The 14,616-nt window shown below is 39.6% G+C and overlaps 1 protein-coding gene across 8 annotated transcripts in view; it reads right to left on the bottom strand.

The window, feature by feature from the left end:
- Positions 1–3,077: 3,077 nt before the first annotated feature.
- Positions 3,078–14,616, bottom strand: part of RAI14 (retinoic acid induced 14) — an 85,579-nt gene continuing 74,040 nt past the window's right edge. For 2 of the 8 annotated variants that reach the window (XM_074812597.1, XM_074812598.1), the window contains exons 9-18: positions 13,686–13,864; positions 13,005–13,033; positions 11,961–12,047; positions 11,209–11,295; positions 10,448–10,508; positions 9,987–10,105; positions 7,932–9,482; positions 6,992–7,141; positions 5,373–5,438; positions 3,078–5,113 (exon numbers count right to left, since the gene is read on the bottom strand). In XM_074812597.1, coding sequence (XP_074668698.1) covers positions 5,036–5,113; positions 5,373–5,438; positions 6,992–7,141; positions 7,932–9,482; positions 9,987–10,105; positions 10,448–10,508; positions 11,209–11,295; positions 11,961–12,047; positions 13,005–13,033; positions 13,686–13,864 — 2,407 coding nt within the window. In that variant the 3' untranslated portion in view covers positions 3,078–5,035. The remainder of the gene's footprint in view (positions 5,114–5,372; positions 5,439–6,991; positions 7,142–7,931; positions 9,483–9,986; positions 10,106–10,447; positions 10,509–11,208; positions 11,296–11,960; positions 12,048–13,004; positions 13,034–13,685; positions 13,865–14,616) is intronic. The other 6 variants (XM_074812600.1, XM_074812599.1, XM_074812601.1 and 3 more) reach the window with 6 other exon arrangements.

Genomic DNA, 14,616 nt, shown 5'->3' with positions numbered 1-14,616 from the left:
CAGAGCACTTTTAGTGCTCAGTGTGGCAGACCAAAACCACAGCGAATAGAGGATTTAAACCACTGATCTGTCCTAAAAGCCTTGCATGCATTCCTATTTGTTTGAAAAAAAATTTGCTGGGTTATGCTTGTGCGTGCAGAATATGCGGTGGGTTACACCACGTCTGCCTATACTGCTGCCCTGAAACCTCAGCACCTAACTCCTCCAGGAGCATTTCCATGTGTTCATTCAACATGGAGCACTGTGACCCACCGTGCAGCTGCTTTGCAGCCTGGATCCCGAGACCTCCCGCAGCGGCAGGCTGAGGCGCTGGCCCCACAGACAGCCGAAGCCACAAGAGGCTGCCTCTGCTCCCTGACCTGTCCCACACTGGGAGGCCCAACCACACTCCTTGAGCCAGAGATTCTTCCCTGAAGCATGTGGGTCTCTGCTATGTTTAAGGGAAGATTGCTTCAGCCTTTCGCGTCTGCTTTTTGCTCAGATGAAGGCTGGCATCAGTGTGGAGAAATCCTCAGGATGCTTTGGGTTGGCCCCACCCAAGCCAGAACCTCCCTCGGGGCAGGTCAGATGGGCAGAGGCTCACACAGACACCCCTGCTCCACCGCCGTGAGGCAGCTCTTCTCCAGTGGCCCACGTGGGCCTCAGCCTCTTATCCTCCTGCCTGCTGCACACTGTAGGCTGGTACCCCACACTGCCAAAGCACCCCAGAGAGCAGCTTTTATGGTATAAACACAACATACATATACCAACAGTAATTTATTTAGCTCTGAAACATTCAGAGCAGTGAAGTCACACACCACCTACCTCCTTCCCCCAGTCAGCCAGGCAGTCAGCCAGCGCTCGGGAAAACTCACATAACATGAAGTGGGCTTCAAAGCTAAATTGCAGCGCCACACAAAGATGTAGCATCTGCCAAGAGATTTCCAGCCAGCTTTTCCACTGGCCCTTGCTTGGTTGCTTCTCCTAGGGCACTACTGTGCTGTGGTTTACAGCAGCACACAGCAGCACGGCCTTCCCTTGGCTTTTGCTGTCTTGTGCTGACATGTAGCAAGCACATCGTCACTTAGCTGACCTGAGGAGTGGTTGAAGGGAAACCAGCAGGCCTTTCTGCAATCACTGAGCCCCCTGCTCAGCCAGGATGGGGAAATATTAGCTTCTTACCTCATCTCTGTACCCATGAGGTACCTGAATAAACCATCTGGCAACTGTTTCTTTTACTCTCAAACTCCTGTTCCTCTGAAAAGCCACCCTCAGTGGAATGACAGTTACTGATGCTCTCCATTCTCCAGAAGTAGGACTGTGCAGAAAAAAAACAAAACGTACCAAAACCAGGTACAGGGGGACCAAGAACCACTTTCCTTTTCCTGTATAAGGGACCTGTGAGCAGGAAATAGCCACAAGCCACAGTGGGAGCACGCACAGACGTTGGTGAGGAAAGGAACAAGAGAACGCTGCTGTTCTGCTGGTGTGGAGCATGCCCAGGTAGTCAGACTCATCGAAGAGGGTCAACCACGCTTGAGTTCAAGTATTGACTATATGCCCCTAACATGTTGCTGGACCCAAAAGATCTGTCCGTCAAGGAGACATGGCACACTCCAAGTTCTTGCCTGATTGATGATGAAATGGGCAGAATCACTTCACTCTCTATCATATTCTCATGCCCATCTAGGTTGGCAAAAGAGGGAGCCTGTGACAGCCAGATGACAAATAATGAGGGCAACACCTGCTTACAGGGACTTGCACTGCCTTTCTCCACCAAGAGAGAAAAAGAATAAAAAAGAGGTGATCTTAATGCAGACCTAAACAGATATCTCCCAAATTTCAACCCACTCTCAGTCCTCTGAAGTCTGCTACCACCATTTGCCACTCCTCTCTACTGCGACAGGGCATGGGATGGGTGAGAAGAGCCAGTGTGCTCAAGCTGAGCAGTCTGACCAAATTACCTGTTGTGTGCCAACTGCAGTCTGTGAGTTCGATAGGAGCATTGTTCAACCCCAGTACTCATACGCTTAGTGGGGAAGGGGAAGAAATCAGCTATAAAATTGCTGCCCAGGAGAAGACCCATGCTGTCATGACTGCGCATACAGGAGACCAGAAATAAATAACCAGACCAGTGATGCTTGGGAAGCATGTGCCAGCAACCAACTTTGAAGGCAAAATGCAGGACTGCCACAGGTCTGCCCCTAAAAAAAAAAATTCTGTTATGCAAGAGCTGGCACCTGGCCATCCACAAGGAAAACAAATGGCAATTCAGATGAGAGATACTTGGCAGCAGGCCCATGGCTTGTGACGGCACAAAAGCCATCAAAGCAGATGCGATCTTCCCTGCCAGCTGATCTCACTATGAACAGATTCTGCACACCAGTTTGTCAGCAGCCTTCTTCAAAGGAAGCCCAGTACTGAGTAGCTTACAGAAATTTTCTACAAGAGGCTAGAGCTACTTGACCCCCCAGGATGTAATTAAAAGAGGTGCAATTCCTGCCGTTTGTGTAACACACCTCAGATAGGAAGATAGTATTAGCAAATAAGTTACTGAAAAACTAGTTTCTCAAATGAAACTCGCAGTGGAAGAGATGATAAAAGGCAATGGGGCTGACTGTGTAACTACTGCTAAATTTAAAAAGTATATGCATCCATATGCATATACACATATATATATGTTCTGTGCATGAAGTGCTAAGTGATAGAGAACCACTGTTTTGAAAAACTGTGAGACCTCACCAATCTGTGCTACTGCTCTAAGGTAGTTTTAAACTTAGTTGGAATGCATCCAGTGGCAAACAGGAAACCTGCATTACCTCTAGCAGGACATCCATGTAAGAAATGGCTCTGAACTTATCTATCAGATAAAAGGCATAATCTGCAGAACTGGTTGCACAGGGTTTAGAGTGGATTCTATTCTACCTGACAGATCAACGAAGTTAATAATCAAGTTGCAATTTCAGGGAGGAAAACCCAGTACATTTGACAGCTATCTAAACATGAGATACAGAACGTATTTGCCCTAAGTTAAAACAGTGTAGTGAGATTTCCCTCAGTACAAACAGGAAATGAAGACACAAAAAGAACAAAGAGGCAAAAATTGGAAATAGTTTATTTGCTGCATAAGGAAACTTCTTGTAAATTACATATAAAGAAACTTGCTATGCTGTGGTATGTAATTTTCAATAATCCCCAAAGATAACTGTAATAAATATACAAACCAAAACAAAGTAGAAGACTAAATCCATCAGGCAACCTACAAAATGGTTCATCAAGTTTTACACTTTGTGGCAATAGTATGCTTAAAATCTTGTTGTTCTCTTTGAAGTGCTGCAGCAAAATTCTTTTCACATTTCTTTGGAGCATTTTCAAAACCATCTAACTACAAAATACTGTTCAAAATTAGCAGGCATTAGTTAAACCACCCAAGAAGAGAAACACCAAGGTCTAACTGATCTAAAGGTGTGATTTTTCTTTTTGCTTTCAAAATCCATTTTAGTTTTGCCAGGGTTAGGAATTATGTGATATAAGTGCACTATGAGTCCAGTCAGTCTGAGGCACTGCTGACTCTTGTCATATTATGACTCTACATAAACTTTATAGATTATATAGCTCTGGAAGATTTCTCTATTAGAGACATATCCACTAACAGGAATAAAAAAGACATCATAGTGAAGCTGCAAGCCAGTTAGAATGGTTTTATACTCTCAAGTGCAGTGTGTGCTTAGAAACACTTTTCCATAGTTCATACTACGCCACATCAGGCATTTTTACTTGACTTTAAATTTAAAAGTGCTGATAAAGGCTTTACTGATGCCCCTAGCCTCTACAAACAACATGCAGAAATTTTTGACACCTTTTGCTGTTCTCTACCTATCATTTCTACATTTTTTGGAACAGCAGGCTGAATTGCATTTTACACTTCACTGCTCTGGACCACACTGACAGACAGGTTTATTATTCCTTACAGATCTCTTACAAACTGAAAACACTTCACTATGCTTCACTATTACTGAATACCTGGGGGTATAAAAAGAAACTCTCTAAAACACGGTTACCTAAAAATATTTGTTAATAAGCTTAATGCAAACATTATGTAGAAAAAATGGTTTAGTTACAAAAAAATTCATTACAGGGCCAATAAAAATATACTGAAGAGAAGATCTTTACAAAAGTGAGGTTAGGAAATATGAGGCATTGACATTCACTGTAAACATCCTGTGTTCACTAGAATCCCTTGTCTAAAGTATATGTTCTGGTTTTGTTCCTGAGCTTCATGGCCAACACTTGCATAGATAGCTAAACCTATCATAAAGGGTTGTTTATACAGATGTTCCTGTACTGCTTTGTACAGAACTTCAATAAACTAATGATTTTACCTTTTGAAATAGTTTTATTCCACTACCAGGCAGTTATGAAAGGAAACTGTGAAGCATGGTATGAGTTTTGTGTACTCAGTGCATTGGATGGGTTGGGACAGCTACCTCATGGTGTGTTAATCTTAAATAATTTTACACTAAGAAGTGTAGCTGTTTGATGTTCTGGTTTAGCATAAATATCTACTTCTGCTCACTGCTGCAAGGCTTACTTCTGCTCTGCTGAAGACTGTATATGGCAAAATGTCAGGAATCCGAGTGCTACAACCTCAAGCAACTAAATTAATCCCCAGTAACAAGTTGCAGCTTATAAACAGTACAGAAGACCTATGGAGAATTTCATCTTTACCCAGGCAACACGAGTGCTTTCCTCTAGATTAATCCCCGGCTATTGGAGGAAGCTAGAAAGTATTTTTAGGGTAAACATGACATGGAGTGGCCTAGGTAAAAAGTCTGAAGAACATACTTGCATTTTGGATATGAAAAGCAGGCATGTGTTTAGTTACTGCACACGCAAATACACATGGTAAGTGATAGAGACAGACAAACAAATCCACCTCACAAACAGCACAATAACACAAAAGCAGCAAATTGCCAATTTTAAATCTTAAGGCAAATCTAGATAAACACCCATAACAGGATTAATAAAAATGGGGAGTTTTCCTTGGCTTTTTTGTTTACTTTTTCTGTGATTGGCTTTTACACATAGATAAAATTTGTTTAAGCACTTTCTGGACATCTTCATCCATTTGACCCTAAACAAGGGGAAAAAGAAGAAAAGATGTTTGAATTCAAGCATCTCACTACTCTTTAAGAAGATTTACAAACTATTTTTGAGATACAGTTATTAGATCAATTTCCTAAAAGGAAGCAGTGTTGAATTTGTGCTTAAACAGTCATTACCTTTTCAGTAGGATGTCTTAGATAAAACATGCAAAGTTCTTACTAAATCTGCAGACGAAACCTCTTTCATTAAAATACCAACACTGTGTAACTGACCATATGCGACCATACCTGCACAGCATAGAGAAGATGCATCCTGTAAACTGAGACAATTTCCTGATGTTGTTTCTTTGTCTCCTAGAAAATAGTTAAGTAGAAAGTCACAGAGCATTCAGAACTGTTGAATTCAGAACTCCCCAACTAGATTTAGAGAGATCTGGGTAATTACAAACCATAGTCTTAGGCATGCATGGAAACCAGCTCAGACAGTACTGTGCCACTAGCCATTCAAAACATAATTTCTTGGAAACATGGTCCACAGAAATGCTGTAATTCTACCCAGCCCAGCAAAAAAACTGGTGAGATTACATCACTTGTAAGAAGTGCTGAGCTGCAAAGATGTGGAATGAGCACATACTCCTGAGTTTATCAGCAACCAGAATTGAGGAAAGCCAACAATATTCTGACCGAGCAACCCTCAACTGCAACTGAACTCTTCCCTGAAGTCAGTGACCCATCTGTCAGCTAATGCCTTCCCAGGGAAAAAAAGGTCTTAACCCATGAAATCCTTAGTTAATTACTATACATTCAAACAAGAAAAGCCAACGTCCTTCTTCATGATCACAGGAACCACATCCCAGAAGCCATCTTTGCAAATAAATGTGAAGCTGTTAGGAAAGCTAGCCTACAAAAAGGAAAGAATGCTTCTGTCCTGTTTTAAATCATACCCACTTTCCTCGTGTGTTGCATATCTTTGCACCTGACACTGCTTTGCTGGTCCTTAAATTGGGAGGTGAGGAGTCCTTTTGGACATGGTGGACTGGGATAAGAAACAGTCTGGGCCTTTACACTGGCAGGATGCAGTGTTTAACTGTCTGCCTACTTATTTCTCCCCACTGCAAGGTAATTTTTCTGGCCCATAAGCATATTGACCCTTCTTTCTGTCTGCTGGGCAAGGCAGGAAAGCAGACAACAGGTAAGCCATTTAGCATGCCAGGCTGGGAATTCTCCTTTCAGTTACTCCAGAGCTCTCAACAAAGGCCTGTGGTGGGCAGTACCTTCTTTTCACCCTCAGTAGTGAATTAAAGTGCTCCTTTGGACAGGCTAGCTCTTGCAAATAGCAATTATGAGTCAACGCAGCTTAGAAGACTGGACCTTTCATACACAAAAGAATATAATTAAAAAAATAACTTTAAGCAGTTCAGAATTTCAGAGAATAAACTGTGCTCCCTGTAAACAGATGGATTTGCTCAATTTGAAACTTTATGCCTTTAGTCCAGAAAGTTGAATTTATTTTGGCTTAAAAAAACCACCCAAGACAACTTCAGCTGATGAGTGTTCTTGAGAAAACACACAAATCTGCTGCACACTGGCTACACTTTTCACAAATCAGGGTCTCAGCATCAGGTCTGGCCACTACATTTCGCTACAAGTACAGAAACTTTGCTCCACTGTTGATCTGAGAAAATATATTGGGGAAAACAGCTTTCTTTAGTTAGACTATTTCTAAAGAGCAATTTGTGACTTGCAGATTCCTAAATGTTTCAGAGTAATTCTAGAATTTCTGGATGAAAATTCCTTTCCTTGTACTCATTGACTGTGCACCATTTTAAATAAGGCAGAGTGAAGAATGGCACGCATATCTTCAGAGAGCTGGGAATAATGGTGGGTTTACAAAATATCACACTTACAGTCAGTTGGTTTTGCAACTGCTTCACTTGCTGTTGTAATGCTTCCAGCTGCTGGCTTTGTCTTTTGGGAGCACTGGTCGAGTAGGAAAGCTGAGAAAGGCTGTTCAAAGCTTCTTTTAATTTGCTGACTTCCTTGGTCATTTCATTGATCTAGGGAGGCAAAAAAGAGGTTTTCATGAAAAGCTGCAAGGCATACTGTACTCCTGTGGCTCTCACCTTGGGGTTATTTGTAACTTAAATTTAAGAAGTGAGGAAAAACAAGATGTAAATAAACTCAATGGACAAACAGAGACATGTAAGCAAAGGGTTACAATGCTTCTCTATCCCCTTTCCTAGACCAGCCAATTCAAAATGTACTCCTTGTTCTGAAAGCCAGCAATATTTGAAAACAAGGATTTCAGTTACCACCTTTACAAATACTGCTGCTGAACACAAGGCAGGAACATAACAAACATAGGCCAGCTATTCACAGCTAGCAAAATACATAGCTTTGTATAAAGAAAGTTGTAGTGACAGATATGGTAGCTGCAGAGGAAAAACAGTCAAGTCATGCTAAGGTTGAGATAATATAGTAAAATCAGAATAGCAAATTTTGGTCATTTCTGATCTTTTGTTTTCTTGTCTCCTCTAGAATCTCTTCCTGCTGTAAATCCCACTTCTTTGACTTCACTTGCCTGAATAGTGTGAACCCAACCTAAACAGAACTTAAAAGAGGTAAATTAAAAGATCATGCGTATCTCTGCAGGGGAGGGAAACCAACTGTAAAGTTAAACATACTGAAAACTTGCTTGATATCTGAATTTTCAGATGGGCAAGGGCACTCAAAAGTTACTCCACTCTGTGATGCTTGACACATCATCTATTAGGACACCCATGCACCATCCAACATGTTAGCAGTTTGAACTCATGTACCACCCCTCCACTACAGTGAATCACTAACCTTTTTATCTTTATCCTCTTCCAGTTTTGATGAGCTTTCAGAATATCTTTTCATTTCAAGAAGATCTTCTTGAACTTGATGGTACTTTTGCTGAAGACCAGTCACCTCCTGTTCCTTTGCTTCAAGCAGAGTATGCATACCTTCTTTCTCTTCTCTCAAGTGCAAAACTTCATTTCTCAGTTGCATAACATCTAAGGACACATTTTCCTTCTCTTGGATTACATCCTTCAGCTTGGATGACAAAACACTAACTTCACCCTCCAGTGATGACTGGAGCTTTTCATATGTAGCCTTGGGTACCATTGCTTCATTAATTGCAGCTTTTTCTTCCAGTAATTCCTTCTGTAAGCTTCTTACTTCGCTTTCCTTGTTGGTAAGCAGTACTTTAAGCTCATTTATTTCTTCCTCCATTTCCATTACAGTATTTCTGAGTGCATTCATCACCTGATGGTGTTCAGTAATTGGCAAAGAGTTTTGTTTCTGAGCATCTAACAGTTGCTTTAGTTCTTCTGTTTCATCTAATACTTTTGTGTATTGAGATTTCATTTCTGATAACTCATTCTCTGCTTTGTATTTCAAAGAATTTGTTACCTGCATCAGTTTCTCATGTTCATCTCTAGGAATGTAGTCCAAAGCTATATCATCTAAAGTTTTTCTCTTCCTATATTCTTCAAGCTCTGTTTGTGCTTCTTTGTACAACTGAGACAATTCACTAAGTTGTCTGTTGAGCTCATCTACCATTTTGTGCATTGCATCTTTCATTTCTCCAGCTTCAGCACTAGATTCCAACTGCGTCTGATTTGTCAGCTTGTCCTGTAGCCTTTTAATTTCCTCTTGCCCTTCTTTGTACCTCTCAATCAACAATGCTTTCTCTTGATTAATGTTATCAATAACTGAACAATATGAATTCTTCATCTCCTCACACTCTTCCACAGACAATTTGCTTACCACATTCTGCTCTCTTTCTTCAAACTTTTTCTGTAGCTCTCTCATTTTCTCTTTTTGTCTTTCGCTTTCCTCCAGCACCCTCTTCAATTCTTGCTTAAGCATTTCAACTTCTCCACATGTAACTTTCAACCTACTCAGATCAGAACTGGTTTCTTCACTTTCAGAGGAAACAAGATCCAGCTTCATTTGCTTTTTTACATTCAAAACCTCTTTCACAGCTTCCTCATACCTGTTTTGAGTTTCTTGGAACTTCAGATTGAGATCAGAACCATTTTCTGAAATGTCTGTGCTATTTAAACAATCTGTTTCTGGGACTCTAGACTGGACCTGAGCTTCTATGTGCTTTCTTTTGGCTTCAGAATTCTCTAATTTCCTCTGCACATCCTTTAAGTCTTCCTGGAGGTAATTTATTTTTACTTCACTGGGGCTTGTCAACTTTTCTTGAATTTGGGTGGCATTTAATGTAGACTTCAGCTCCTGAGCTGAGAACTCATTTTGTCTATCTGCTCTTTGCTCAAACTCTGTTTGAGTTGAATGATAAGATTCTACAGTTGAATCCACTTCTTTAGGTGTTCTTTCCTGTGCAAAAAGAAAGTCGAACAACTGCACAATAGAAACAAGTACGTGATTATTTTTAGAATAGAGTAAGCAAGGAAATCTTGCCACATCCTACAGAAACAGACAAAGTACCATGGAAAAAGCTTTAGAAAAATTCAAAACCCTCCCATTCATTCAATCCCAAAATTCAAAGCTGCTCCCATTCAGTCATCTACAGAGACAGAAGGCAGTAAGTGCCAAGCTCCTCTGAAAGTCTGGGCTGATCTCCGTAAGCTAATAATCAAAGCCATGCAAATTAAAATTCTGCTAACACAACTGTTAACAACATCTTTTAGAATGTGGTTATCATCATAAACAAAGTTATTTGGTAATTTATGGGAAAAGTGAGAAGATCAAAACATTGATTTAATCCTTTGGGGCAGAGTGTTTCCATGATCTTACCACCAAGCTCATTAAATTATCTTCACAGTACATCTCTTTAAACAGTAAGCAGCTCTTTGTTCTGCTAGCAGATTAGGAGGGCACTAGAACAGCACAAAAATATGCCACCTGTAATTTGTCCTGCAGCTCCTTATTGTGCAATGTCAAAGAAGCAATTTTTGCTTGCATCAACAGAAGTAGATCTTGCTGGTCAGCTTCAGAACTCACATCCAATAAACTATCAGCACCTTTCAAAAAAACAAAAAAAGATTCAAAAGCTTTCAAAACACTGGAATGCTAGCGAGTTATTCTAACCTCTCAAATTAAACTGTTTGTTCCCATGACCACTAAGTATAGTGAGCAAGCAAACTGTTCCTAGAAACTCTTTCCCCAAAAACATGTTAGATCACCCAACAGCAGCAGGTTTTGGTGGGGAGCTGCTAATGAAATTACAAAACTACTGTCAATACTTATTGTGGCTCACATTCTAAGTGGAAAGGTACAGAGGATTTCTGACCACATTTCAACATTTCACACCACCTAGAAGACCTAACCAAATATGAAAATAAGGATTCAGTATTATTGTATACCTGTTGTGCTGTCACTCAGCCTGTCTTTATTATCGCGATGTGAGGAGCTGAATTCTTCCTGCTGAGACAACAAAAGAAAATGCTTTCAAAGGAAGCAGAGGTAAAGTTGGACAGTTCACTAAAGAGAAGTATAGGCATATAGATCTTGCTGGATAAAAGCCTGGCAAAGCGGGTTTCTTTTATTTCTGGGGTCTTGTTTAATTGTAGCATGTGGCCAGTATTTCAAAATCTGCTAAAGCAATTCCATTGCCCAATTGTCATCAAGTATTTATGAAATATGGGCAACTATCTCATAGATAGTTTGTAAGGCTGCAGCCCCTGAGATAAATAGTAGCAATTTATTGTCATGTATTTAAAAAAAAAAAAAGTCTTCAATACCATAAGGTAAAGATCAGACAAAGCACACTCAACTACTTCCCTGTTGTCTTTTGGTGAAAGAGTTTTGACTTTTTGCATTGCACAATGCTGTGCACTTCACATGTAATAGGTAATGAGCTTTCACAGCATTAATACTTACTTTCGTAACCATATTCCTAAATACTAAATTATAACTAATTATATTTACATATTCAATAAACATAAAAGTAATCCACAATTACTTTATAAATTACATCGAAATAGATTTGGATTCCTTTTTGTTCCTAAAACTCAGCTAATTAATTCGGAGACTCTGCAGTCAGCAAAATAGATTATTAAGCAAAATAGATTATTAAGATATTACATTTCCTTCCCTAAGCTTCATAAGAACAAAAAATTGATACCTTGCACACTTGATCAGCAAAGAAAGCCTGCCCTTTTCCAGTCATGGGAGTTGAAGTTGATGAGTGTGGAGAGGACAAATCACTAAGCTGTAAAAGATTTTATATAAATAGGTGTGTACATATACGTTTACATATAACTATCTCTCTAACATGTGCCTGTATATAAATATATACACACACAGAGAGATTAAAGAGTACTCTTCCCTGCACTAACATAAGTCACACCTCTAGGTTAGTTTCAAAGAGCAGATCTAATTATTCAGTGCTCTGAGTCAGTATTATATATGCAGTGTAGCTGTTATACAGGTAACATTCCAGTTTAACATTAAACCTAACTGTTAAACTGCATTTTGATACTATACATTTAAATATTTTACTTTCATATGTATATATGCATATAATAATGTGTACATATATATATGTATAATTAAAATATACATAATTATTTACTTCTGGAAGTCAGGGGAAAAAAAAAAAAAAAAGAGGACCTTCAACTTTAGGTGGAAGAAGCAATTGCACAGTGAAATTCATACAGTTGTATCTTAGGCCATGCTGTATTTCAAGCAATCTTGCTTAGTTAACCTAACCAACATGTCCTTTCATGGTGTTATCCTCATGTCAGGAAAAGCACTCATGGTAAGACACACTTATAAAAATAAGAGTGACAGAGTAAATCCAGCCCATACTATTCACATAAAGTTCAAAATGCTTTTCACCCCCTAAAAGCATCTCAAAATTGGTCTTTTCTTTACCTGAATAGGACTGATAGGAGGAGGTGGGGCTTTGCGTTTTTTTGGAGTTCCACTTCTTTCTGAACTTAATTTAGAGCCTTGGTCATGCTGAAAGTTTCACCAGCCAGAAAAGGTAGGTTTGTTAGTTTGGTTAGTAAAGTCCGAGCAAGTTGGTTTATTGAAAAAAAAAAAAAAAACACAACCCCACATTAATATCATCTCTGGCAGCTCATGCAGTGTCTTTTTTTTTTCTATGTAAAGACTACAACTCTACTAACAAAGATATTAAACATGCCTGAAAATAAGAATCTGCCCTCTTGTAATCCATGCTTCAGGGAAAACAAACAAGATTTAGTGAAAAAGCAGAAGCTAACAATAGGTTTAGCACTAGTGATCTTAAATACTTCCATTCATACATAGTCCAGTCATGCCATTCTTAAAGGCTACCATCTTTCCTCTCCACCTACTTCTGCCTAAGCTCCCACCTCTCCACTCAGAGAAGGAATGAACCAATGCATTGCACCATCGTCCACTTTCCAGCCACCAGCAGGTCTACAAGGTCTATTTGCACTCCAAGATACGATACTAAATTAAAAACGTAAGAAACTAATTTAATTGCCTAAATCTACTGGGATTCTCACAGGTGGGGTTCTCCAGTAAGATATAACTAGGGATTATCCTCAATTATATGTTTTGGAAACAGGGAACTTTACGATCATCTTCTCTACAGTTTAAAGAGACAGAGAGCCAAAAACCAAGCTCCTGCATTACATGAGACAAGTGGAATATCTTCCCAGCACACGTGTGCACATATACACACACCCTCCATTCCTTTTCTCACTGAGGGTGGTGGCTGCTGTTACAGAGAGAAGCTAAGCCTAAAAGGGATGTTCCTGAAACACATTTTTTAAATAGGCAACAAAACCCTTCCAGATTACAGAGTAGTTAATAGCAGCTCATCTCACAGTGACATTTACTAGTGTTTCTAGTCACATCAATTACTGTTTTTTCTTAAGTTACAAGTCTATATAGCCCAAGTATTTTTAAAACCAAAAGGAAAAATACCTGCTTTGCTTTTGTTGTTGACTTTGTATCTGTGAAGCAGAAAAGACATGGAATTAAGAACAGCTATTAAAGAAAAAGGTGTCTGTCATTCCTAACCCATCTCTCAGCTCTACTTCTCACACCATAACTACTTTGGGTTTTGAATTCCTGTCTGAAATCTGAGAAATATGCTTTAATTTCCAAATTCCATTTGAATCCCTTCTCTGCTGCTTTTTGGGTTTCATATTGAGATAAAATTCAGAGGATTGTGACAATTCTTACCCTACCATAATCTCACACCATTCTTGCACATTAGCTTCCTACTTTAGAAATTCATCTTCGCTTGACCATAAAACCCTCTGCATGCATCAGTACCTCCTCCAACTCCTCTACTGAGAAGCTGTATGTTTAACTTACTTCTCCACATAATTCCAAATTGTATGCTACATTTCATGATGCTGCTACATCAGCTTACTTTTTATTTTCCAAAAACACCTCTTTTTGCCCTGCTCAGTGCTTTATCCATGCTAAATATTACCATCTATGGCAAAGACCACATTTTCCTGCTTTTGGGAAGCCTCACCCAGAACATCTTGAAGATGGCTTTTGAAACTTTTCAGCCTACCTTATGAAGTAACTTTGTTCATTGCTAAATATACACATAAGAAGTGATAAAACTGCAGATCAGCATCTCTTACATACCCACATCCTGAGATAACTTTGATGATAGGAGATTCTGGATCCCTGTATTCTCAGAGAGCTTGGAGTAATGCAGGGCATTCTGTCCAAAGACATCTACTAAACTGACATCTGCACCTTTCCTAAGGAAGGCTTCCACCATGTTAAGGCTGCCCACTTCACAAGCCATCATCAAAGCAGTTCTGGACAAAACAGACAAAACACACACAGAGTAAGTGTCAAGAGTGTACTCTTTAAGCAGCAGCTCATTTTTTTAGGAAAAAGTGAGACAGTTATTGTGCAATAAAGTCCAAGATTTTATCAACATGTGTATTGACACATACATATAACTGTTGCTTCTCCTGCCCCTCCTCTTCTTCCCCATACTCCTCAGCAGGACCTTCTGCAAAGACCTGACATGCTTTGCATTTCTAAAAAGGGTTGCCGAGGAGGAAAGTCATAAATAGAAATGGCTTCAGGATAAAGTCAGACTACCAAACCTCACTGCCACACTCCAATTACAGCTCTGCAAGTCGTGGTACAACATGAAAGCATTTCTTTCATTGCTGTTCTCCTTCACATGTTGCTTTTAAGACAAAACAGACAAACAGATTTCAAACAAAAAGCCAGACAATCTCAAAGCTCTTCAGTAAGACTAAGAGATGGGTTTAACCTCAACTCCTCACCTATTCAGTTTAAAAAAAAAAAAAGTCCATTAGAGCACAATCAATTCCTTCTCCAACACCAGACAGCTTAACAGTGCCAGATCCTAGCGTAAGGGTAGCTCACAGATGGAGTGTTTTCCTAACAGGTTGTATCTGTTTTTCACAATTACCTGAAGGTGTCATAAGAGATGTACAGAATAATTAGGAACACACAGAAAACCCCACCTTTCAAACATGCTCTAATATTGCTTTCTTGCTTGGGCATAATTCTCCCTTCTCAGCATGAAAAC

Source organism: Strix aluco, chromosome Z (assembly GCF_031877795.1).
Source record: "Strix aluco isolate bStrAlu1 chromosome Z, bStrAlu1.hap1, whole genome shotgun sequence".
Classification (NCBI taxonomy): domain Eukaryota; kingdom Metazoa; phylum Chordata; class Aves; order Strigiformes; family Strigidae; genus Strix; species Strix aluco.
This window is presented reverse-complemented; position numbering and strand designations above follow the sequence as displayed.